Source organism: Notolepis coatsorum (genome assembly GCF_963971535.1).
Source record: "Notolepis coatsorum genome assembly, chromosome: 8".
Lineage (NCBI taxonomy): Eukaryota > Metazoa > Chordata > Actinopteri > Aulopiformes > Paralepididae > Notolepis > Notolepis coatsorum.
In genome coordinates, this window is record NC_140172.1 from 102,475,208 (window position 1) to 102,502,925 (window position 27,718).

Consider the following 27,718-nt stretch of genomic DNA (forward strand, 5'->3'; position numbering starts at 1 on the left):
GGCCGAAAACAAGAAATCTATGTTCTGTGGATTGAACACACTCGTCTCCACAGACCCCGACATAGACGATTGCCTCACCCTAGAGAGTGCGCAGCTAAAGACATTCCTGTGGCACCACCCAGAGGTTCAGCTCACTACTGACATTACAGCAGCTGACTACGAAGAAGCAGAACTTCTTCTACTACAACGAGCCCAGAGAGACTCGTTCCCCGATGAGCTAGACTGTCTACAGGGAGCAAAGCCCGTCCCATCAGACAGCAGACTGCTCCACCTAGCCCCCGAGAGCGACGCCCATGGTCTCATCAGAGTGGGTGGTCGTCTGCGGAGAGCTCCAGACTTACCGGATGACGTCAAGTACCCGATAGTCTTAAACAGCCGACACAAGGTCACAGAGCTGATCATAAAGAAATACGACGAGGATGTGCATCACGCCGGGGCAGAGAGAGTCTTCGCGGAGATCAGACGTCGTTATTGGATACTGCAAGGGAGAGAAGCAGTGCGGCGCTTCCAGCGAACCTGTCTAGACTGTCGTAAGTGGCGAGCGCAGCCCAGTATACCCCGGATGGCTGACCTACCTCCCTGTCGCCTCCGACTCGGCGACAAGCCTTTTCACTCCACCGGTATGGACTGTTTCGGCCCGCTGTATATAAAGAAAGGAAGAGGAACCGAGAAGCGGTGGGGTATTGTATTCAAATGCATGACCACCCGAGCGATGCATATAGAACTCCTTCCAACCATGAGCACAGACTCATTCCTTATGGCTTTCCGAAGATTCACATCGCGGAAAGGCAAACCGTCTATATTATTGTCTGATCACGGGACAAACTTCAAAGGCGGAGAAAGAGAGCTGAGAGAGAGCTTCCAAGCTATGGGCCCAGAACTTAAGACCCACCTCGCTCCATCCCAGATTGACTTCCAGTTTAATCCCCCGAACGCACCTCACTTCGGTGGAACTTGGGAACGAGAAGTACGTTCAATAAAGACAGCCCTGTACGCCGTGCTTGGGGCCCAGACCGTAGCGGAAGAAGTCTTAATGACAGTCCTCACGGAGATCGAGGGAGTATTGAACTCAAAGCCCCTCGGTTACGTCTCAAGTGATGTAGCAGATGTCGACCCAGTCACCCCCAACACACTCTTGATGGGGCGGCTGGACCCCGCGCTACCACAGACAATGTACAGGCCTGAAGAAGCGAACGGCCGAAGAATGTGGAGGTACAGTCAAGTATTGGCTGACAAGTTTTGGAACAGCTTCCTACTCCACTATCTACCGTCTCTACAGACCCGCCAGAAATGGGTGAAAGAGAGAGACAATTTGACAGAAGGAACAGTCGTCATGATTATCGACCAGTCACTACCCCGAGCTATGTGGCCGGCTGGCCGCGTAAGCAAAGTGATCACCGGTGCCGACGGAAAGGTCCGAGCAGCCGAAGTGCTCGTCCAAGGACGGATCTACACCCGACCCGTGGCGAGGCTAATAGAACTGCCAAGGCTCCCCGATACTATCGATGACGACCATGACCCCATGACTTTGTGAACTGCCCGACCCCTCACAACAGACATTGAGTAGTGGACAGTGCGGTTAATCTGTCTCTGCTTAGCTAATTAGGTGGGACTAATTAGGAGGCGGCTGTTACAAAGGATCAGATTAAACCGAATATATATATTTATTGATTGATATATATTGCATAGTATTTGTATATCGTTTGATATCCCTTGTATATTCCTTGTACATATACACGGAATATCCCTTTAGCCTAGACCAGACCATAATATTTCATTCTCCTATTGGACAGCGGTCCACAGGCGCCAGGGCCATGCCTCCGGAGTCAGGTTCAAAGCCACCGTCAAGACATGTCTGTACATGCCCGGCCTTGCCCAGGAATATGAGACAGAAATGAGGTTGGCACTAGATTGTTCGCCGTGCATATAAATATGGCGCAGGTGAATACAGAAGTAGAGTTACCCAATAAGTTGAAGCCTCACCCACGATACTCCGTGCGGTGAAGTATGGCCTGTTTGGCCCCAAATAGAGCATTGAGACCGCGTGCGAATTAATAACTGAATTGTCAGAGTTTGGCGCTATACCGTCGAGTGCGACATATTTCTATTAAGTCAGTAATAGTCTATTTGTGTATAGTGTATCGTGCGGCTAAAGTTCTACAGTGACCAGCATCACCAACGCTTCCTCGTATCAGCTAGAGTGCTTATCCAGGCTGGGCTGCTTTCATGGCGCTTTCACCCGAGGAGACCTAGACGAGAACCGTGTGGACATGTACACTGGATTAATCTACCCGACGACTACATAGCCCTTTGCGGCTGGATTATATTTGTTTTGGTCCTGTGATTTATGGAGCGGAGAATCGCAGACGCCTACATGTGTGGGATTTACCCTGTGAGGAGCCACGTCGAGTCTGCGCCTCAGAGAGCCTGAGGCCGGCTAGCTTTCTTCACTGTGGAGCTACAGTCTACGGAGAACAGCTGTATTCGTCTGTGGATCAAGAGACTATTGCACCGTCTCCTGTACTTGGAGTCTCCTTAGTCATCGTTGACCAGACTCTCTACTACCGACAGATCCTCTACCCCTGCTGGCTTACAACCGGGGGGACCCTTCCAGTATCTCCCGCTATATATTACTAGTGTACCATAGATATAATTCCCTAAGATTCAGGTTGTATAATTACCTCCTGCGTAACCAGAGAATGGACATTCATTATTGATTTGCCTACGCACATTCCTTTGCCTTATAAGCGCATCCAAAGTAAAATAGAGAAGTATATTATGTACCTTTTGCTGCAATAAATACTTAATTACCACTTTGTGTGGAACCGATTCATTGTGGGAAGTGTTCATCATATTTATATATCATGTACTGTATGGCCAGTAATTAAAGTACATAAAGCGGTAGTGGTTTAATGATACCATACTTATCAATACAGTCAGGGAATTGTACCCCTCAGTTACACATAGTATATTGTATATTGTATGGTAACTCAGTTACTTCTAGTCTGCATCGAACATTGTACATATGTCTATACTGAACACTGGGACCTCTATTTTTACTTCTTTTTACATGCTACTTTATTTTATTTCATACTTATCTTGTCTAGCACAGTCTCTGGAGCGTAACAGTAAGAAGCATTTTGTATAAAAGTATTCTGTACTTCTGTATGACAACTATTAAAGAAACTTGAAACTATGCCACCCAGCCGCTATATAATAGCGTTTTCAAACGTTTCCACAATAACGCTTAGGTATTTGCGTGGCGTTTGCAGGGATGTCCATGTGCCAAATCATCTTCTGTTCTGATGGAAGAGCATGGTGTTTCTTCAGTTTTGCTTATTTTAAGTTTAGCTCACTTCACTGAAATGCAACGCAAACGGCCCTGTCAGTCTCTGCCTGCCTCGTTTGTATTTCATTTACATTTGAAAGACTACTCTACACACAATGGATGACATTTTGGGGCCAGTGAATGCTTGTTGGGTGGGGGGATTACCAGCATGTGCTGCTCACATTCATACAGTATGTGCTAATGATTGACTTGAATGAACAAAAGGCAGTTTGGGAGGCTCAGAACAAAGGACAGACTGCAGACCCAGAGGTGTGAATTGCTGCCTCATTTGCAATAGAGGCCTTGCACGGAATGTTTTAGTGTAGTTATCTTTCTTACAGTATGGCGGCCGGTAACCATTGGCAACCACTTTCAAAAGAGAATGGCACATTTCTGTGCAGTGTTGTTAAAGGGGACATGCATTGCTATTCCTTTCACTATTTGGGTAACTTTACACAATTCCTGTGAGTCTATGGAACACATCTGTAAAGTTTTTTTTTTTAATGCATTGTTTTCTATTTCTAATCAATTACTCTAAAGCAGCATTTTTCCACTTCAAGATTTCAAGCAGTTTTTGGGCTGGGCTCCACCCATAAGCGCTTTGAGTGACAGTCACCCACAGTCTGCACTGGCAGACAGATAGAAAGATTGAGGGGGATACTAATTAATTTCGCCGCAGGGGGGCATAATCCCACGGGACAATGCATTGGTAACTTGTTTCAAATTACAATATATACCCCTGTGAATATTATAGCACGGGTCGGAATATGGGCGTGCGCGTGGGAGCATGCGCAAAGTAATTTTGACAGTGATATGCGAGTGCTCCCGACTGCGGGGGAGAAGAACCATCCCCTCGTGCACACACATTTAAACACACTCCTGCGCGCGGTCCCTCTCTCTCTCTCTCTATCTCTCTTTCTCCCTCTCTATCTCTCTCTCTCGCTCGCTCGTTCTCTGCTGTCTGTCGGCACCCTCTGTTTGAGGAAGTAATTCCACTCGCTCTGTTGTTGAGCGAATTGTTGATTGTGTGCGGTGACTACAACCACAGAGCCGGCATTGGCTCCAACCACAGAGCCAATCAGATCACAATCAGCTCAATCAGCTCCTTGCTACGTCGCATTGCGAGTCAAATCAGAATGACCTAATTCACTGGGGGAGGAGATTGTCTCAACTGAATTAGAGCAATCCGCCAAAATGGTAATTAGAGACACTAATTGCTATAAAACAATGCTAAACACTGGAAAATGCCATTTATAAGACACAGGACCTTTAAAACACTGGAAAGCTTGATATTACTATTCGAGTTTGACTTCTTTACTAGTAGAGCCATTAATAAGTCACCAAATTAGTATGTTTTTGTTATATATATATTTCTCATATATCAATTCATAGTAACAGTTGTTTTGCACATAAAATAAAAATCTTCATTCATTCACATAGCAACCATTGCTGTGTACAAAACAATGCTGTAGTTCTAGATTCGGTGCAAGTCCTATTGAACATGTTGAAACATCACTACTAATCCTGTCTAGAATGACCAATTCATGGAAGCTTTTGGTAGGAGCCGTTCCCTTCACTGCACAATATGCAAGGCCAAGGACCTTGAAGCGGATTTGTGCGGTGATTGGGAGCCAGTGCAGCTCTCTAAGAAGTGGGGTAACATTGGCTGGCTTTGGTAGGTTGGAGATCAGATGGGCTGCTGCGTTCTGTATGAGTTGAAGTGGCTTGGTGGCGGTAGTCGGTACACCAGCTAGCAGTGCATTGTAGTAGTCGAGGCGAGACATGAATTTTGTCAGGAAGGGGCAGATCCTTCTGACGTTGCTCAGGAGGAATCTACAGGTTCTAGTTGTTGCGGCGGTGTGAGCGGAGAAGTTCAGTCGGTCGTCAAGGTCTACACCTATGGTTGTTGGTGGTCAGGGATGAAGCCACGGCTACATTCTCTACTGTGATCAAAAGGTCGTCAGCGGGGAGGATTTGGCCGGCTGGTGAAGCAGCTCTGTTTTGCTTAGATTCAGTTTGAGGTGGTTGGTCGTCATCCAGGTGGAAATGTCGGACAGGCAGGCCGAGATCCACTCAGAGACTGTATGTACAGAGTTGTAGTATTGTTGTAGTATTAATATGTACAGTGAAACAGGTATAAAGACTCTATGGTAGTAGTCATACTGGCCAGCAGCGTAACTAGTAAGAGTAGGTAAGGGATATGTATAGATATAGAATCTACAGATATGTAAGAAGGATTATATTGCAGGTATGAACAGACAGATGTGGATAGATACATTTACATCATCATATACAGTATACGGTATGAATAAATATATATACAGTATATACAGCATTATTGTACATAATGTACACAGAGTTACTTTATATGCAGGTGTATAAGTAGGTATATAGAAGAATTATATGCAGATATTTAGACAGACATGGATATATATGCTGTAAAATATAATATATTAGGTATATACAGCACTATTGTACACACACTGTAAAAAAAACAGTGATTTTATATTTATATATATAATAACAATTATGATGCATATTTATATAATCTCACATATATATAGTACATAGTAATGATGATTTATTATGTAATTAATGTGTTATTTAATTATTATTTAGTTTATAAGTTAGTTACCTATTAAAAGACCACTAGTTTTAAAACTGCATACCCCTTGTCACAAAGAAAGGTTTGATTGATTGATTGATTGATTGAAAAGTTTATTAACAGATTGCAGAATGGGTACAGTACAGTACAGCTCAATAATTACAATTGTTAAGGGGTTGCAGACCAGAGAAAGACTTTCGTCTTGTTTACATCAGGGTCCCCCATTTTCAATTCATCATATATGAGACACACGACATACAGATAGACAGTACTGCTACATCTATACATTTATGACATACCAGATTTGCAAATACAGTACTGTTTGTGATACAAAAAGTGTCCAGAAAAAGAGTGTATATACATTTGACGTAGAAACTGTACATTGGAGGAGGTTGGGTAGGTGGGGTGGGGTTGGGTGGGGGGGGGGGCTGTACATTGGAGGTGGGGGGGGGGGGGGGGGGTTGGGTAGGGGGTGGGTGGGGGAGACTGTACACTGTACATTGGAATACTGACAAAGCCATACTTGGTAATTTACTGTACAACTGGGTTAGGACATTTGTAGGGGTGGGTTTCGAATTGCAGTCTCCCGTAGGTGTTCTTTGAGAGTGTTTTTGAAAGTGGGTAGTGATTCACATTCCTTTACAGCTTTGGGTAGGGCGTTCCACATTGATGTGGCATAATTGCAAAATGTGTTTAGTCCCTTGTTTGAGCCGAATCTGGGTTTAACATGATTTGTGGAGCTCCCTCTGGTGTTGTGATCGTGGTATTCACTGACCTTTGGGAAGTATTTTGACATGTACATGGGTACCTTGGTCATGTAGTGTATCTTGTAGACCAGGCCCATTGCAAGTTGCTGTACTCTGTCGTCTACTCTAAGCCATCCTAGGTTGTCAAAGTGGGCAGGGGTGAGGTGGGTTCTAGGAGTCAGGTCAAGCAGTAGTCTGACTAGTTTGTTTTGAGATGTTTGTAATTTGGTTTTTAGTGCCTTTGAGGTGCTTTGGTACCATGAGGTGCAAGCATAGTCATAGTACCCTTGAATGAGTGCTCCTGCCAGAGTCTTCAGGGTATTAATCAAACTGATTAAAATAAAATACATTTTATTGACCCAAATAAATTAAAAAGCACATAGAACACAATTCACAAGTCATTGTCACATACACATTATACATGAAAGGTAAATTAGTGAAATACTTCCTATGCAAACCCCCCGAAACAATACAATACAGTAAGACAATACAAAAAAATACAACATTGAGTCCCACAACTTCACTTAAAGTAAAATAAAAAATATTGCTGTGATGCCCTGACTAATAAAGTATCAGAGCCGTCTGCATCAGAACATCTCTGTCTCTGGTTTTCTTCAGCAAGTCGTCAGCCACATTTGTATTTTTTATTTGTATTTATTTATTAACACAGAGTTAAACAAAAGTAAAAAAAAAGAAATACATAACCATATTGTGAAGGAGAAGTTAGAATCCTAGGGGCTTATCGAGAACTTCCCCTGTTTTGTAAAATCAAACATACAAAAATATACATATTATTTTTAAAATACCAGTAATACATTCAAAAGATATGTGTTAACACAAACATACATACACACAGTACATACATGCACATCTAGCTACATAGAGGGTGACTGCATCAGTTTATGTAGTAGGTCAACCTTGATCGACCTGGACTTGAAATAAACCCAGGGTAGTAGGTTCCCAAACAGTGACACAGACACCACCCAGCAGAACCAGCTAAATGGCTTGACTTGGGAACCCTCTCCACTTCATCTCTCCCAAGCTCAGTAACGTTTCCTTCTGCTCACAAATTAGATGTTCGATAGTCAACATCCAACGAATGTGCCACTCCTTCAGCTCTCCCTTGGCAGGCTGACTGAATCCTTTACTACAACCAAAAAGGGTGACAACATACCTTGTTGTTGCACACCACCCCACTTCCCCCATGGTCACCAGCAGAGTTGGGCTAGCTGTGGCTGAGTTGCCTCTGGGCTGTGTTCTACTGACCCAGGGCCAGTGGAGCCCGTTTTAAAACTCAACCCCCCCCCCCCCCCCCCCCCCTTTCCTATTTTAGTCTCTTGTCTCTCCGTTGTTTGTACCTTCATTTCCACATTTCTGTTGTTTTTATCATTAACTCTTTAAGCGCCACCCACTTTCCCCATCTGTACCGCCTGGCGCCAGCGTTATTGACCATTTTAGCGATGTTTGCAGACCCATCGTGTGTTCTGTATTATAGCTATGGAGACAATAGTATGGCTCATTTGACAGGCATTGTTTATAGTCCATTACTGACTAATCAGTTCATTTCTACACACTGTAGTTTGTTACACGCTACACGCTACACATCGCCCCTTTCCAAAATAATCCAGTATTTTGTCATAGATCGCGAGATATAGCATATTGCATATTGTTGTATGCAATAAGCCCAAATCGTTCTGGTTGATCGCCTGAAACCCCAAATACTCCAAAATCAAAGGTATATACCATGTACACGTGTCTTCACAAAATCATCATGGGGGGGGGGGGGGGGGGGGGCGTTCTAACTAGAAACTGCGATTGTGTTTGTCAAGCATGTTTTACGTCCGGTAAAACACAGCACTTGGAAGATGATGCCAAGAAGATGGGACTGGGGCCAGCTTGAGAGGTTGGCTCAGGATCGGGATGCTTGGAGAACCCTTGTTTGACGGCCTATGCCCCAAACGGGGTAAAAGGCGTAAGCGAAGCGAAAACACAGCACTGTGATTGTTACAAAAACATGTTTCAGGTTCGGTAAAATAGACATAGAATATACCTTACCTCAGCCAGAAGGTATTCCAAAAATAATAATTCCCAGTGATCGCATCGCCATCGCGATTACCCGTGTATATGTCTATACTCGTGTATACGTGAAATAGGCTTTGGCAAAATAATCTCGAGGCGATCGCTCGGTCTCCGAGGAGGGGCCCTTGCTAACAACAGAATGTGTGCAGGCTTAGCTTGCTAAGTAGCATTAGCCTAGCTCCTATGAGCCTTCTTTTTATTTTATTTATTTATTTTATTGGTGGCCTATTGTGGGCGTAGTGCTTTGTGTATGTTTCCGCCTAGTACGAAGGGTTCACATATTTGTGACGCCAGTACTAATAACTAACTAACTGGATATTAACCCCCACTGTCAAATATATTATTGGTACGGGGCGGTCGGGTGGCGTAGCGGAGATTGCGCTCGTCACCAATGCAAGAGGCTTGAGCCGGTCGTCATACTAACTCGTTTGGCTGAGTTAGGGGGAGGGAAGTCGTGGGTGGTAATCTGGCGTTGTGGACAGCGACGCCTACAGGTCAGGTCTGGGCGCCTGCTCAGCGAAAGGCAGGAAATGGTGAGGGCACTATATGAATTGAAAATGGGGGACCCTGATGGAAACAAGACAAACGTCTTTCTCAGGTCTGCATCCCCTTAACAATTGTATGTATTGAGCCGTACTGTATTGTACCCATTCTGCAATCTGTTAAATAAAGTTTTCATTCATTCATTCATTCACCTCCCATGCGTTACGCTTCACCAATGAGAGTCCTCGCTGCCAGGTGAAAAAAGAGTCACTGGCTGTCTCCACATGTGTCGGAGGAAGCATGTTCCCTTGTACAGGGTTCCCTTGTACCGACCAGTAGGAGGAACATGCGCACAACAACCAGGTAGGGGAGGGGGGGAATTGGCATAATGACTAAATTGGGATGGGGAGAAAAAATTGAAAAATCAGGCGGAGAAAAAAAGGATTAAAAAAAAATATATATATACTGTATATTATTGGTACACTAGGGTCCTTCCCCTCCTGTACTCCTACCGGCTGTCCGCCAGAGGGTCCCTCGACACCTCCAACCTGGTGGGAGAAGCCATTGGTTGCTCCTCCCACTGGCAGTAAAGGGACATTTCCCTTTTTCTTCATGCTGTATTGTATTGATCTATGAACATAAAGATTTGTTACAGTTTTTCACCCGTTGTGTCTGTCTCTCTGTCTGGGAACCTGCTACCCTGAATATTTTACATCCAGGTGGAGTTAGGTTGACCTGTGACACCAGGCCCAGGTAGCTTTACGGCAAAACCATGCAGTGCATTGCCATGCAGGGATCAGATTTGAGCCTTTTTATAATGAATGATATATTTGCCTATTTTATTGACCATTATTATTGTGGTCCCTAAACAGTCTTGGAATTGCATATTGGATAATGGCTGTGAAGCTGAGACTCTTGTGAATCCAATGAGTCCAATCATATTCACATGCAATGATGAGTCTCCAAATTTAATAATAATAAATACATTTTTACCTGACCTCACTGAGCTAACTTACTGCGAACTGACTGTGGTCTCTACCCCTTCTGGGCTCTACTTGGCGGACTTCACTCCACGTTCTCTGCTTTTCTTTTTTATTGTTTTTTTTGCTACTTCTCCTTTTTTATTTAAAAACATTTTCTATAATTTTCTTCTTTTATACTTTGTATAAAAACTCAACTTTCACTCCTCCAGTCTTTTTACTCTGATCAGATTTGTGTCTCAGACGTCCTGCCTGGCTGTAAAATTGTTTATACACCAGGGCACAGGTGTCTCTTCTCCCACTGAATGCCTTCTGTTGTGACTAACTATTAGCCCACGTGCCCCAGAGAGACGGCCTTGTCAAACACACGCCTCCTCTCCATATGCGGGGGAGCTGTCTGACACATGAAGTGAGCAGACACATACAATGAACAGATATAGTAGTAGAATGAATCTTGATAACATAACCATTGCTAAACCCTTCAAGTATGTATGTATATATATACACAAAATATTTTTACAATATGTATATATCATAAACGACGGTATTGTAACAATCCATACTTTTCATGGACCTTTATTTTCAGTATACCTCCCAGCCCTAATATTTGTGTACTTGTTTTCTGCCTGTAATTCCTTGTATAAAGTCAATCAACAACAAGAATGAAAACCTCTTTCTTTTTCTTTATTCCATGCTGGTGGTTTCATACATTTCCTGGCATTTGGAGTGCGGATTGGGCCTCTAAAAGACTTGTGACTTTCGATTTCTTGGCTGAGCTGATTGATTGATTGATTGAAAACTTTATTAACAGATTGCAGAATGGGTACAATACAGTACAGCTCAATACACACAATTGTTAAGGGGATGCAGACCAGAGAAAGACTTTCGTCTTGTTTACATCAGGGTCCCCTATTTTCAACTCATCAGGACATATATGACATACATGACATACAGATAGACAGTACTGCTACATCTATGACATACCAGATTTGCAAATACAGTACTGTTTGTGATACAAAAAGAGTCCAGAAAAGAGTATATACATTTGACGTAAAAACTGTACATTGGGGGAGGTTGGGTAGGTGGGGTGGGCTGTACATTGGAGGTGGTTTGGTGGGTGGGGTGGGAACACTGTACAACTGTTCAAGCAAAACTGTACATTGGAATATTGACAAAACCATGTCAATGGTCACATGGGTTGCAGATATAACACTGACCTACATGTTGGATCTAGATCAGCAAGTCATACATACTCCCTGTTGGCAACACAGAGATAACTGCAGGAACCAACAGTTCCTACTGCCCGATTAATGCATTGTAACACGATGCTTCAGCCTTATATCCCACGATTTCACACTGTGGTTCTTTCTGAAACTCCAGGCTAATAATGGCAGGTCTAGGCTGGTCCCTGTGAGCAGACAGGCCCTGGGAGAGCAGAGGAAGGAAATAGAGGGCTGCGTAAGTCATGCTCTTTTATGCATGACGACTTCATATGAAATACAGCCTGCATTGACTGAACACGCCTATAGCATGTTTAAGTATGCATGAGCGAGGCAGAGAAAAGAACATAGGCTTTTAATAAGTCAACATCCCGTCCATAGTAGTTCTCGTAGACGCCTATTCTAAATGACAATGTACTTTTCTTTCTAAACGTTTCAGAAGCAAATAATATGGTTTGATTGTGAATGAAACAGAGTCTACTCCCCCCTGTGCAATGGGGAATAATAGTCTAATGTCAGAAACGTCCAGTTTAAAAAAAGATCGTTTGACTAAAAAAGTATGTAAAACATGATCTTCTCCAATTAGATTTTTAGGCCTTAAAACAGGCTTTGAGATAAAAAAATATATATATATTCCTCAATATAAAGAAGCAGAACGGCACTGCTGTCTTGTTGAAGGTTTCTGGTTTCAGGCTTCATGTTAGCGGACCTGAGCTTTATTGATTGGGTAGTAAATTATTGTGTGGATAGGCACAGGGCCATGGTGGTATTGTTTCAGAACCACAGGGCTACCTACGCCTATGTGTGGTGCTACTGCCCCTCTAATACAATGACCAATGCACACACACACAAGCTAAAGCGCCAATAGAACAAGGACCAGGAGGTGACAGCAATGATCTTTGAAGAGGTTTTACACACAATATTGCTTGCTGGGTACGAAATGGGCAAGAGACTGATTCAAAATACTACACCATCCATTATGTAGTCGAGTTCTGGTGATTTTCTTTTTCTTTTACAAAGATTTACAAATGAACACACACAACAAAAATATGTTCACACTTTAATATGTTCACAAAGTAATAGTCAGTGCTTTACAAACAAGAGAGAGCAAAAATTGGCACTTGGTACAGCATTGTGACTGACTAGTCAAGTGGCTGGATATTTGGGTGTCATTGATGATAATTATGACAAGAAAAAAAATAAAAAGATATGGTATGGTAGGTATAGACAAATAACCCCAGCTCATTGGGCTATTTAAGCAGTGTTTCTCCCATGACTTTGAATCTCGTAATTTTACCTTATGGGTATGTCATGACCCATATACTGTACATTAGATGGGTCAATACTCCCCCTATCTAAGTAGCTTTTTTTGTCCATGATCCTGCCAGGACATCTTGCATCCCGTTATATTGGGCCCCAACAAAAAAGCTCAGAAACATCTAACGATAAAGGAAGGAATCTCTTGCGTGCTTGTCTGTGGTGCGCCCATCTCAAGAACCATTTATCCCATCCACTTCACACCTGGCAGGTGTATTGCTGAGGACCCATGGGAGTGCAGTGTCAAATGTGGTGCCATTTGACCAAATGGTGGCGCTATAACAACAAACTTCACATTCCACACACTCACGTTTTGAACACGATGCTGCAAGCAGCACTTCCGGGGACCAAGCAATCGTCCAGTTCCGAATGGCCACATTTTAAACGGACACTGCACTAGTTTGTTTAAAATAAATAACCCAGAGGGTTAGGGCATGGTACACCCCCCTGGTTAGAAGAAATTATCAAATGCACTCTCACGATTAAAGCTTCAATTTAGGATTTTCTTTGACCAAAACTTTGGGTATATATCGATTCACATAATGCCGTTCAAGAATTTGCCATTGGACTTTCTTAACCTCTCAAGACTGAAAATACAGGTCTGTTGTACAGCCTCAAGAGTCATGACAGCTCAAATATACTGTAGCTGTCAATCACTGTCAGTCCTTGTATCAAAGGGTTAAACAATCAAATTCAGAGTAAAGAAAAAACCTCCAATCCAATAAATTACTGTAACCACAGCCAGTAGTGGGGCAACATTGTTTCAACAGTGGACACCATAATGCAATCATGGATTGCGCCTTTACTAAGAGATTTCAGGGGAAGAAAGGGGGAAGGAATCAACAATGTAACTCTAATAAGAGATTTCAAGGGAAGAAAGGGGGAAGGAATCAACAATGTAACTAATAGGAGATTTCAGGGGAAGGAATCCAAATCTATCCTACAGGATCGTGTTCCATTGCTCTCGGCTAAAACCCCTGTATTTCCAACTGACATTCATGTTTTGACTTGAATTCAAAGTTGGTATGGTGTATGTTTTATGTTCCACGGGACATGAAACCCATTCAAACTCCCAGTGCATAACTTCAAAAATACATGGGTGCTTTTTCTCAATTACTGAAAAGGTGGCCGAATTGGATTTATGTGGTTCATCAACGATATGCTACTAACCCTGCGGTCTTCCACAGATCAGGGTTGATTAGTGAACATCCCTCAAAGTAGAAACAAGTCAGCTAACCTTCCCTGATGATATCGACAAGAGACAATTTCTGGAGCTACACTTTGTTGAAATATATGCGGCCGACCATAGTGGAATCATAAGGTTGAGCTTTTACATGGAAACGAGCTTCATGTCGTAGTAGTTGCTGATTTGATCACCTGAGTACTGTAGGTGACAGGTGTGCAAGGGAAGACTTAATAATGGAGCAGGACACTGTGCACCATCTCTTTAACTGTCAAACACAACACTGCCTTTCAGTGATGTTGGCATTCCATTATTCCAATAAAAAGTATTCAGTTTGCACGTTAAATAAACTATGCAGGAGGTTTAGAAATTATATGCAATCCGTCTGAATCCTTTAGGAGAAGAACCATATAGTTCTTGAACTACATTCATAGTTAAAGACAGTAGAGGTCGAGTACTTTCTGGTCGTGTATGGCATTCACACAAGGGATTTGGAATGATTTTACAACTGCAAATATACAGACTGTCAAAAATTCTAAACTGACTTCTTAATTAATTTTGTCTCAAGAGTTTAACTGGAAATGAAAAGAGACATGAAAAACAGTGGAGGAACAGTGGTGGTAATGAGGATCAGCTCATACAATACATCAACAATGTATGCTTTGATCTCGTTTGATTGGATTACCATTGCACCTTTACAGTGAGATCTAACAAGGTGGGATTTGGTCCTGTGTATCTCTTGGCAGCACAATCTTGCTTAAAATATGTAAATAAAGTACTAATTGACCACAGGAATAAAATGTATATACGTTATGTTATATACGTATATTGTAACTAAGTAATATATTTACGTATTGTATTGACAATGTACAATGTGTATGTATTACAAATGAGTACATCTGTCATATTGGAACTGTATTCCACTCAAAACTGGACCTTTATAACTAAATAATTTGAATGCAAACAGAGGCAGCTAATGTCCTGTCTGCTCATCAGCTTCAGGGTACATTTTAAATCTCACGTTTCCCACGTTATACAAAGAGGAATTTCAGCATCAGAGGAAACACTGATTGTAGATTTATTTTTCTTAACACTTTGGGGTGTTTTTCAAGCATTTCCTCATGATTCTGTTTTGGAATTCTAGAGCTCTACAGGTGGCATCGTCATTAGAATGTTGAGTTCTAAACATTCTAATCCCACCGCTTTGATCACAACACTTCAAGATGAATGTCACAGTTTAGAATGATATGGGGTCTGTCTGACCAAAGAGAAATCTCCAAATTAAACATAATCGATAGGATCACCAAGCAGAGTTCATGCATGAATAAAAAGTCATTACAAAAACATCAACTGGGAGTATGCCATATATTTACATATACAGCATATATACATATATCAATACTGTATATAAGTATAATATATACTAAAGAGATTACCCCTTATATTTGTAATTCTGAGGTGGTGTGGAGGTGGGAATGTTTTAGCGTACAGCATGTTGACATGCGTGCATGCAGGCACCCTGGCAAGTCGCGCGAGTGCACGCATGCACAAACACAGGTTCATTCTTGCACTATTTGAAACCAATATGAATTAGGTAACATGCGCATCGATGTCTGTAGAAAGACTGTATAGAGTTGGTGTTTCAACTCCCTACCGGCTTTGAGTCAAGGATAAATAGGCAGATGTAAATGCCGAATCTGTGATCCAAACATTAACAAGTGGGTAGCCTCGCCAACAAACAAAATAGCAAATGAGACGTGTTTTCATTCTCTAGTTGATTGACAGCTCTTGATACAAGGACTAACAGTAGACAATGTGTTTCACACCCTATTTGACATATTTTGGAGCTGTAATAAGTTTGTTTATATTGGTAATGTTTGTAAACATTCAAATATAAAACAGACATATTTTAGATTTATGATGGGGTAAGAAGTCTTGTGATTTTAGTCAAAACATATCTGGATTGGGCCTTTAATAATGTATGCAAATAAAGCAAATCACTCTGAATTAGGTAATATGGTTTGGTTTACAGGCTCTAAAATGGTGGATATGGTATTCACAACAGATTACAGACATTTTCATATTTGCTGCTTTGGCACATTCATTACAGCCTCACCATCAAACACACACATACAGAAAACAATGCTTTAAGTGCTGGAAGATAACCAGTCCCCCCCCCACACACACACACACACAAACACTATATAAACCACATCAGTCCAAGCCTAATTTGCCAGTATCTCTGGACAATGCTATGTGTCGTACTATACTTCCACATCAGTCGTCTGTGCCGACAGAGGCCATGAGCCCAGTCAAAGGAAAGAAGGCAAGACTCCAGAATCCTCACAGCTCAGAGTAATATACAGTGTATATTACTGTATATTATGTAAATGTAAATGTAAATGGTGGCCTGTGTAGGGACTGCTCCATCGCCTTACATCTATCCTACGACTGCAGGACTTTACAAAACACTCCTCTTGGGTTGGAACAGCGGCGGAGCCTAGTACCACTGTGTTACTCTATATACACGTGTCGTGATGCTCACAGCCTATTACGTGTCACACTGCTATCCAGCACCCAACTAATTTTCACTGTTTGGATAACATCATACCCTAAAGCAGATGTAATTTGGGTGGTGTTGTCTGGCTCTGGATAGATGGATGTAGAATAGAGCATAACCTCCTCAAGCCTCCTATACCCTGACACTTTTGTTGGGGATAATCAGATCAAAGGAGTGATGGGAGACTTGTGTGTGTGTGTGTCAGGCAGGAAGGTGGGGTGGCGTGTTTTGTAACCACCCTCTCAGAATTCGGAAGGGCATCCTTTAATAAAGGCGCATTCCAGGCAACTAAGAGGATCGCTGTAGCCTGACTTTGTCCCTTGGTGACTCTAGGTCCTAGAGTCTAGACTAGGATAATAAATGTTTAGGTGAAAATGATGACAATTCCCGCGTTGGCCAGATTAGACAGAGCACAGTCAGTAGCCATTGTGCTAATGCTTCTCAACCAAGATACTAAATAAAAAGAAACTCACCAGGCAAAGTCTGGGTTATTTACTAATCTACTCAGAGAACATCTGAATTCTCTTTCTGCCCCCGTATTTTCCTCTTAAAATACGTAAAACAGACCTAACCTCAACCCTAACCTCTCCATTTGATATTCTACTTATTTATTTGATTGTGCAGTCACTGGCAGTGTGGTCAGCTATTCATAGTATTCGATTCGCAGACATCTCGGTCAGCAAAAAAACAAACAGGCGATTGTAATCAAATAGCAGGTGATTGTCATCAAATGACAACCGTGTCTATGAGGTGCGGTATTGTGCCATATTGTATGGCAGAAAACACGTCATGAGAATACTATGAATACAGCGGTAGCAACAGTAGAGGTCTTACCCACCCCACCCCACCCGCTGTACATCTCACATGAGTACTGTAGGAATCTGAAAACCCTTTCCGAGGATGAGAAACTGTGCAGTGGAGGTTGAGCGATGGGGTTTAACACTAGGAATCGTGGTTCCACCTGTACCTGTGAAAGCCTGGCGAGGCCGCGGAGCAGGTAGTGCTGTGCACGGTTGTCTTGTTTAACGGAACACGCCAACATTTTTGGAAATGAGCTTACCGTCTTCTCCAGAGAGAGACAAGAAGATAGATACCAGTTTCCTCTCTGTGTGTTCAGTAGAAAGCTATCTGGCTGCATGTTAGCCTAGCTTAGCACAATGAATGGAAGCGGACATGACCGGTTAGCCTATAGGCATTGTCCAACTAACATCTCTCCCAAAGACTAACCGGTCATGTCTGCTTCCATTCATTGTGCTAAGCTAGGCTAACGTGCAGCCAGATAGCTTTCTACTGAACGCACAGAGAGGAAACTGGTATCTATCTTCTTGCCTCTCTCTGGAGAAGACGATAAGCTGGGCGGCTAGGTGGCGCAGTGGGCAAGGCGCTCGCCACCAACGCAGGATATGCTGGGTTCGAGCCCAGCTCTCGGCATTGCTACCAGCTTAGCTGGTCGTTCATACTAATACAATTGGCAGTATTAGGGGGTGGGAAGCTGGTGGATGGGGATCGGACGTTGTGGACAGCGACTCCTACAGGTCGATTGGTGCGCCTGCGCAGTAGAATCAGGAAGCGACGAGGGCGGCGTGTCCCTCCCACGCAGACCCTCGCCGCTGAGATCGCGCTGTGCAGGTGAAAAGATGCGACGGCTGCCTCCTCGAGTACCGGAGGGGACACGTGATGCAAGGCTTCGTCCACATTGCAGCCGGCTTGTGGGAGGCATGGTCTAACAGCGTTCGAGACAGGGGAGGGTAGAATTGGACGATACAAAATTGGGGACGGGAGAAAAATGGGAAGAAAAAGTAGATACAAAAAAAAGAGAAGGCGATAAGCTCATTTCCCAAAATGTTGGCGTGTTCCTTTAAAGATTGATTTTCGATCACTTTCAAATGAGGAGTCGGAGTCTGAAGTAGGCAGCTACCTTTCGGACTGCGTGGACTCAACCGATAAATGGCGACGCTTATTCCACGTGATGCTATGTTTTTTCCAGTCTGCACTGTTCTCATTCGAAATTATCGAAAATCTTAGTTGGTGCATCTTTCAAAATGTACACATACAACTTTGGGTGGATATAGCATGTTTGACCTCAGCCAGGTCAGGATAATAAAATAATAATACACATTTATTTTAAATAATAATAATAATAATAATAATAATAATAATAATAATAATAATAATAATAATAATAATAATAATAATAATAATAATAATAATAATAATAATAATAATAATAAAAAAGGCCCAAGTGCCCAAATAGCTGTAAAGGCAATTAATAAAATAAATAAAAGTCACTGAATAAAAGCTTTAAGTGCACCTTATCACACATGGTGAGGTAAAACACCCATCAAATACTTCCTCTATAATATAATTATAATCCTACTCTACCCATAGAAAAACGTGTTTCATTCCAAAACTAGATATCCACTGTGTAAAATAAAAATGTGCCTTCCAAAATGAGGATTAAAAAAATTATAATAATAATAATTTAAAAAAGCCTATGGAACATCATTGAGTTTATTAGCTTGAAAAATACTAACATTTTAGACTAGAGGATGTAATTATATTTATTTTAGATTTTATATTGTATTTGTATTTCATAAAATGGATACAGGGCATTTGGAATGAAACCAACTGTAAACAGTGTAGTATAATAACTGCACAACTGTAGCTGGCACTGTACAATCCAATCTGTTGCTTCAAGACAGAGAAACAGAGCTTCTAATATAGACTGAAGTGTGGGGTCGTCACAGCTGATCGCACTGTGTGTGCGTGTGTGTCCATCTGTGTGTGTTTCAGATGTGGATAGAAAATTACTTATGAAATGTGAACATTTTAATGTCTATGAATAAATCTATAAATCTATAAATAAATGAGGCTTGTTGTTACAACTTCTCTTCTTTTGCTCCATTTTTAAAAAGGCCTCATTTATACTTGACTTTGCTCCTTGTCTCATATTTGATGTTTTGCAACCAGGGATTAAATGTAAACAGAGTTTTGGGCACTAGGATGGCGGGTCCATTGACTCTAAAATGTTGTCTAGTGAGGATTGTCTCCAGTAGCCTAGACAGAATAAATGATGATGAATAGAGCTGTGCTTAAGTTTCCACCCCTGGTTACAGCTCCATTTCTTCCACACAAAGCCCAGAGGAGCATAAGCATAAGAGGAGACTGCAGCAGGGATAAGGCCTATATAACAGCACAGAGATTGGTCCTCTGGTAATAACTGGTCAGACTGTTTTTTTAAGGTACTGATACTACCAGGGCCCATAATCACAAAGCTTCTCAGAGTAAGGAAGTGCTGATCTGGGGTCAGTGACCAGGAAACGTCACTTGTGTCCTCATGACCTTATTCAACCTAACAGACTGACGGTGAAGCCACACTAGGTGCGATTTAATTAGGATGACCTTCTCCTGTCTGCTGCTTGTGGGCATGTCGACTAGTATAGTGACAATATGGGACAAAGTATTATGCATTCAGCCCTTTCACTCAATCCTTTTTGGCCAAATAGTAAATATTATAAATCCTTCACCTATAAACACAACACTGCTTAGCTAGCACAATCTCATTGTAACTATGATTCAATATGTGTTACACTTGGGCATTTCCTGCTTGTCAACAAAGTCTTTAGAAAAAAAGGTCTAGACATTGACGACATTTCAATGTGGAAAATCAGCACCCATTCAGCACAATATTGATTTAACTAAGAGATTTGTTGATTTTTTTTTTAAATGCATAGTTTATCAACTACAATACGAGTTTCACTCGGGCATTTCCAGGTTGTAAACAAAAGTGCCAGAGCTGCAGCCTCGCACTGTTTGGCCGAATGTGATTGGCTCTCATGTCACTCATTTGCATAAAGTTGAAGACGATGCAAGCTTAGTCCAACGACGCAAGCTATCCCAGCATCCTTTGAGAAGAGGACCGCTCACTTCCCACGATGAGGGGCGGGATAGGCCGCCTCGCGAATAGCGGGGTATTCCCTGTGAAGCTAGATTACTGGCGTCTTTGTGAATATGGACCCGGGTCATAAGCAGTCAATGTACATTTGGCAAATCAACTCATCTCCATCATGGCACAAACTGAAGGAAGCAATACTTAGAAGTACACAGTCTCCTCAATCAATTTACAGTCTATATACAAATCAGTCCATTGAAATCCCTCCAAGGGTGAACTTTGATCTTTGACTCTTCTCCTCAGCTCTCTAATTAAGATAAGATAAGGCCATGGCTGTTTTTCTTTGAGGCGTGTTCAGAGTGAACAAGGTCTTGTTGCTTCAGTATGAACGTGAGCAGGCAGTGTAGACGCAGCGATTGTTTTTCATCAGGTGAACGAGGGGCTGGTGGTGTGTGGAGGTGGTCTTAACAACCTCACGTCAGGCGAACGAGGGGCTGGTGTGTGGAGGTGGTCTTAACAACCTCACGTCAGGCGAACGAGGGGCTGGTGGTGTGTGGAGGTGGTCTTAACAACCTCACGTCAGGCGAACGAGGGGCTGGTGTGTGGAGGTGGTCTTAACAACCTCACGTCAGGCAAACGAGGGGCTGGCGTGTGGAGGTGGTCTTAACAACCTCACGTCAGGCGAACGAGGGGCTGGCGTGTGGAGGTGGTCTTAACAACCTCACGTCAGGCAAACGAGGGGCTGGCGTGTAGAGGTGGTCTTAACAACCTCATGTCAGGTGAACGAGGGGCTGGTTGTGGAGGTGGTCTTAACAACCTCATGTCAGGTGAACGAGGGGCTGGTGGTGTGGAGGTGGTCTTAACAACCTCACGTCAGGCGAACGAGGGGCTGGCGTGTGGAGGTGGTCTTAACAACCGCGCATCAGGCGAAAGAGGGGCTGGTGTGTGGAGGTTGTCTTAACAACCGCACATCAGGTGAACGAGGGGCTGACGTGTGGAGGTGGTCTTAACAACCGCACATCAGGTGAACGAGGGGCTGGTGTGTGGAGGTGGTCTTAACAACCACACATCAGGTGAATGAGGGGCTGGCGTGTGGAGGTGGTCCTAACAACCGCACATCAGGTGAACGAGGGGCTGGTGTGTGGAGGTGGTCTTAACAACCGCACATCAGGCGAACGAGGGGCTGGCGTGTGGAGGTGGTCTTAACAACCGCACATCAGGCGAACGAGGGGCTGGCGTGTGGAGGTGGTCTTAACAACCGCACATCAATCCAGCTACAGTCAACAATGGAAGTACGAGGACAGTGAGCTAAAACTTTTTCTTATTTTTCTAGCCTCGCTAGGCTGCAAGGGGCTCTGAGGATGGCAATGTTGGTTGTTAGGGTGCTACTAGCGAGGGGCTCAATGGCAACCTAGTAACCAGTGGTTCCCAAATTTTCTGTCAGGAGCAGCACAGTCACATGGTAGTGTATGAATAGATCCTTTCAGGTGTACGTCTTTTGGTATCTTTTTTTTGAAGGGGGGTTCTACAACTCCATAGGTTGAACATTAGAATGTTCAGTTCTAAAAACTGTTCAGTTGTCTCAAAATCTTACACATGAAAGGTTTTAACATTAAAAGATGAATACCGGAGCTAGAGAACAAGACTTTGTCATAGGTCTTCTTGGTTTCTGTGTTAAATCACATTATAACAATGACACTCACTGTCCCAATCAACCTTCCACTGTTGACTAGAGTCCATACTGAATATACACCACAAAAGAGTTACAGCATTACTAACCACCACATTCAAAGTACAGTGAAAAACACTGATGCATATATTACGTGGACACACTGCCAAGCCACTAAGCACAGTACCTCTAGAGTTGCACCCACACGTTGTTCAGCAAAGTGCCGTCGCACGTCAGCAGCGACAACAACGCTCCCAAAAACGCACAGTACCTTCCCTTTGCTTTGAAGCGGAGAGCTGGCTGGTTTTCTACTGCAGCTAGAACAAGAGGGCTTAGAATCTTCTCCCTTGAACTGGTTCTGCTGTTTCAACACTCTGGCGGTGCGGAGAGAGAGGTCAGAGTGTGAGCCAGACTACGGGAGGGTAGGGGTGGGGTGATACTAGTGTGTAGTATATCCAACACGGTGCGAAGGTTTGTATGTCCTCAATCATAGCCAATAATTGTGGACGGTACTCAAGCTGGGGAGATGGGAGGGGCTTTAGCTTGGGACCCACTTGGAAAACAGAACAGGACGTAAAACGTTATGCAGATAAGGGATAAACAAATGGTTGCTGTAGCAACAACCAGTAAATGCTGACTGAAGTAGAGCCTGCTATTTCCCTCAACGAGAAACGTCTTCTGTGTTAGACTGTGGGGGTGGGGGTGGGGTGTGTGTGCTGTGACGTGCCTGGCAGTGTCTCTGGCTTCCCCTTCACTTCTCCTTGATGATCTCCTCATATTTGGGGGGCGGGTCGCTGTAGGAAGGCGCTGAGGTCTCGTCTCCACTGCTCTCCAGGTGTCCCGTCACCTCCTCGTAGGAGGGGGGCGGCGTGGCGCCAGAGAGCCTCGAGGCCACCGACAGGGACGAGTCTTGGACGTAAAGGGCGCGAGTGTTCTGCTGGGAGGGGTGGGAGTTGGCCTGGGCGCACGCCAACAGCCCTGCACCACCGCCTCCTCCTCCTCCTCTCTCCACACCACTCACCACCACGGTGGGGCGTGAGCTGGACTCCTGGTGGGTGGTCTCGGAGTGGGAGGTGGTTTCTCTGTGGACCAGGATGCGCGGCAGGCTGCGGGTGCTGCGGTTGTTCGCCAGGTAGCGGTTCTGGGTGTAGGCGGGCCGCCGGCGCGTGGCCTTCTGAAGCTGGCATCTCCAGAGGAGGAAGAGGGCAATGATGATGAGCAGGGCCACGCCCAGCAAGGGCACCACCATGTAGACGGTGTCTGCTCGTTCCGAGCGGCCTTCGCCGTTGCTGCTCACTGTGTAGATGCTGCGGGTCTTCCAGAACTCCATCTAAGAGTAAGGGGGGCAGAATCTGGTTAGTACCATTATTGATTGATTGACATTTTTATTAACAGATTGCAGAATGGGTACAATACAGTACGGCTCAATACACACAATTTTTTTTTTTTTTTATCCACTTTTTCTCCCATTTTCTATTTTTCTCCCATCCCAATTTTCATATCGTCCAATTCAACCCTCCCCTGTCTTTCAAACATTGTTTCTTGCCTCCCACAAGCCGGCTGCAATGTGGACTAAGTCATACATAGCACGAGTCACCTCCGATACTCGAGGTAACAGCCGTCGCATCTTTTCACCTGCGCGGCTCGATCTTTCAGCGTCGGGGGTCTGGGCTTTGGAGGGGCCCCGCCCCCGTCGCTTCTTGATTCTACTGCGCAGGCGCACCAACCGACCTGTAGGAGTCGCTGTCCACAACGCCCGATCCCCACCCTTCAGTTTCCCTCCCCGTAATACGGCCAATGTGTATTACTGTGGACGACCAGCTAAACTGAAAGCAATGTGAAGAGCGGGGCTCGAACAGGAGGCATCCTGTTCGAGCCTAGTCTCCAGCATTCGTTGCGAGCGCCTTGCCCACTGCGCCACGTAGCCGCCAATACACACAATTGTTATGGGGATGCAGACCAGAGAAAGACTTTCGTCTTGTTTACATCAGGGTTCCCCATTTTCAATTTATAATGAATTGTAAGTAAGGGTGCAATTAGCACCGTGCAATCCATTCTTTGTGGATCCCGCCCTAAGACTTAGTTTGTAACCCAGTCCATGGATATCTAGGAGGCATAACCATGCCTGGGTGGATTAGCGACAAGGCAAGACAAATGCCCCGGAGCCGCGGGCCATCAGGGGCCCCAGGATTCTTGTGCAAGACCCCCCGCATTTCACTGTATACCTGTATGCTGTGACAAATAAAACTCTTGTATCTTGTATCATATTCACAGCACTTCCTCGCACAGGGACCCCAATGATAATAGATTAATAGATTTTGAGAAAGATACGAGAGAAAACTGACATCTACCAGCCCAACATCTCCATTGTGAAGTGTCAACATATATCACCTGCTATTTCTGTGTATCAAAAGCAACAGGCACGTGCACACATAGAGCCCAAGGGGTGCTTGAGCACCTGCCTTTTTGAGCCTCATAAAAAGTGCGCTTTTTGAAAAAAAAGAAAAAAATATCTTTTTTACCGTTACGCATATAGACTGCCCTTCCAACTGAAAAATGTCAGGATAGAATAAAAATATTAGGTAAAGAGAGAGAGATGCCCCATATTCCATTGCAGTTTGCACGGCCTCCTCAGCGTGCCTCTCCGCGGACCTATATTTTATGCATAGCGTGGGTGGTGATGATGATGATGATAGAAACCGAGGGACACGAAGAAGTCAAGTCCGATGGGATTTAGGAATCTCAAATACAAATCGGGATTGGAATAAAAAATGCATTTATATTAAACAATACAGAATATACAGCACTTCTTGGGGTCTGTAGGGTAAGCACTTATTCCCTCCCCCCTGAACATTTATGGAGATGTATGGGCCTTTTAAGTCAGTGATAAAAGTGTCTTTCAAGGATAAGTGAGCTCCTGCACTGATTATTATAGTTCAATATTCAATATTTGATCACCAAAACCCCCCAAAAAGCATAAAAAGGGGGCCCCCCGCCCAAAAAGGGCCCTTAACAATCAGGCTCGCGCACTACGCGCGCTCGCTTAATACACACAGGTATAGTGCCCTTTTTAGCCTTTGAGCACCTGCCCCTCTAAAGTCCTGTGCACGTCCCTGAAAAGCAACCCCATATTCATCATTATAAGTATAGCCTAAATCAACTGAACTCAACATAGTAGGCTTTGGACAATAGATTTAATCAATCTTATCAAGAGGAAACACCTATTCACCGTTCTCTCTTTGTTCTCAAACACTTCGTTGGCTTCTTCGAAGCTGCAGCTTTCCTCGACACACTCCCTCTCAATGTTGCCTTGCCGGAACTCCTCCAGGAAGCCGTTGGCTCGAGGGAAGCGCTTGAGGAGAGAGTGAGCATCCTTAGAATCTAGGAATGCTAGGAAAAGACACAGAGGACAGAGTTCAACATCCCTGGCATGAAGAAGATTTTCGCTGCTGATTAGCAGTTGTTTGGAATAAGGACCGCGTAGACTCAACTGCATACAAATTAGGTGGAATAAGCATGGTCCTCACTTTGATGGGCTGGCATTTACAGTGAGTGAAAATTTAGACACAATTATTTTGAATTTCTTTTAAATGCTAGCCATATACAGTAGATCATACGTTCCTACACAGCTCTTTGATAAGAAATAGGGCTATGATATTTTTTTAATGTAACTATCCCTTTAAACTTGGTTGAGTTTACATGGTCCTCATTTCTATTGACTAGAAAACATTAGTTAGTACATCTTTAATTTGATTATCTAAGACGACGGCAATAACACACAGCTAGCTGTGTGTTAGAACAACATTTTATTCTATTTATTTTTGGGCTTTCTGTATTTTTCACCCATCCCAATTTAGTCGTTATGCCAATTCCCTTTCTGGTCATTGCGCGCATTGCCCCACTGTCGGCCTGGGGAGGGTGTAGAACTACCACATGCCAGCCGCTTCTTTTCACCTGACAGCGAGGAGTTGCCCATTTGTCCTCCATGTTGGAAGAGACAATGGTTGCTATGACGCAAAACAACAGTTGCTATGTGTTTATATATATGGAGAAATATATATTTTTAAATGCAATCATTTGGCATCTTATTACTGGATTTACAACAGTTTACCTACCGCCGAACAGAAATTATATTTTAAAAAATTAAAATATTTTGTAGTGGTTACCAATGGTTACAGGCAGCCTTGTTGGAAGAAAGACAACTACACAAACATTCCACGGATAGCCTCTATTGAAAGCGGTTTTAGAATTCTAAGATAAGAGTTCTGAGAAAACAAAAACTTAGACCTGTAGGTTAAGTTTTTTTTATTTATATATATATATTTTTTTAGCTGTTTGGCACTTACCTCCAGCCATGCTACCTCCTTCTCAAACACGCTGCAGACCTGAGAGATGGGAACATGCTCAAAATCAACCCTAATAATTACATCATTAATTATTAATAGATGAACAGTCTTCTAAGTTGGATGTTACCATTGTTTATGAAAACTATGGGGGGAGGGGGGAGGGGGTGTTGCACACTCCAGCTCCATAGCCATCTTAGTTTTACTAGACAAGGTTTCAGCTGTCAGGCCTCCTTCAAAATCAGAAGCAAATGTGATGTCATCTAAAGAAAAATAAATACATAAGGAGATTTTTTTTTGTCTACCTCCAATCATCAGCACCTCACAATAATCCATGGTGTGTGACTGTGTGTTACCTTTCCATTACATAAAAAGATAATAACAATAATAATAATAATAATAATAATAATAATAATAATAATAATAATAATAATAATAATAATAATAATAATAATAATAATAATAATAATAATAATACAATATATATATATTATATATAAACCTTTCTCCATAGTGTGATAAGAGATGGAGAAGGAACACAGTCCTCCTTTTAAGGCCTTGATGCATAGGCATCATTCTTCTGAGGCAGTGACCCTGTTCAAGCCTGGAATCAGCCTGTGATATCATCAATACCAGTATTGGCACATCGGTGCACCTCTAGCTGTGGTCGTCTAACACGCAGTGTCTAAAAGGTCTGCTTCGTACAGCTCTCACCGTGCCAACAGACATGGGGTTGGACGAAGCATACGGAAGCTTACGGGAGGAGATATGGTAGATAGGTGGGCCCCTCCAGAACAGCTGAGGCTGATCAGCCAGGCTGGAGAGACAAGCAGCACACCCTGGGGAAGTTGGATGCCGTATGTCTCTACGGTAACGTCCCGTACCAGCTTTGCTCAGGGAGTTAAGTATTGTGGTCAACAGCTGAAAAGAACAAATAAATTCTGTCAACTCACTTAAAATGAAACTGAGTCGGGTACTTAATAGTAGATCTCAAACTAAATGTATGTTCAAATCGCTTTGTAGCAGCACAGTGTGTGTGTGTTTGTAGTGGTGGTGCCTGGGGGGTTCTTTTTGAGTATATCATATATCTTCTCTTTAATTGTTGTGACGGAAATATTATCACGTCATATAGTTCTGTGTTAAAATACACATATTATATGTCTTACAGTCTTGAGTTAATATGATCAACTAGTTTACAGCTCAGACACTAGGCGACAGTCTTAACAGTGTTCTTATGGCAACGACCAAGGTTGAGGAGATATGGCATTTGGCCTGGACTCCAGTTCTAGTGTGAAGACATAACAAAGCCCCCA

The 27,718-nt window shown here is 43.3% G+C and overlaps 1 protein-coding gene across 1 annotated transcript; it reads right to left on the reverse strand.

Annotated features, from left to right (window-relative positions):
• Nucleotides 1-18,815: 18,815 nt before the first annotated feature.
• On the reverse strand, nt 18,816-27,239 carry prrg3 (proline rich and Gla domain 3). The gene is made up of 4 exons (XM_084320964.1): nt 27,164-27,239; nt 26,409-26,447; nt 25,292-25,452; nt 18,816-23,392 (listed from the first exon to the last, which is right to left on the reverse strand). Exons 2-4 carry the CDS (start codon nt 26,416-26,418, stop codon nt 22,814-22,816), a joined length of 750 nt encoding a protein of 249 aa, XP_084177090.1. The 5' UTR covers nt 26,419-26,447; nt 27,164-27,239; the 3' UTR covers nt 18,816-22,813.
• Between the last annotated feature and the right edge of the window lie 479 nt (nt 27,240-27,718).

Coding starts and splice junctions, on each gene's coding strand:
- prrg3 (XM_084320964.1), bottom strand. Junction 23,393..25,291: donor TTGAGAACAAAGAGAGAACG/GTGAATAGGTGT, acceptor CCTTACTCTTAG/ATGGAGTTCTGGAAGACCCG.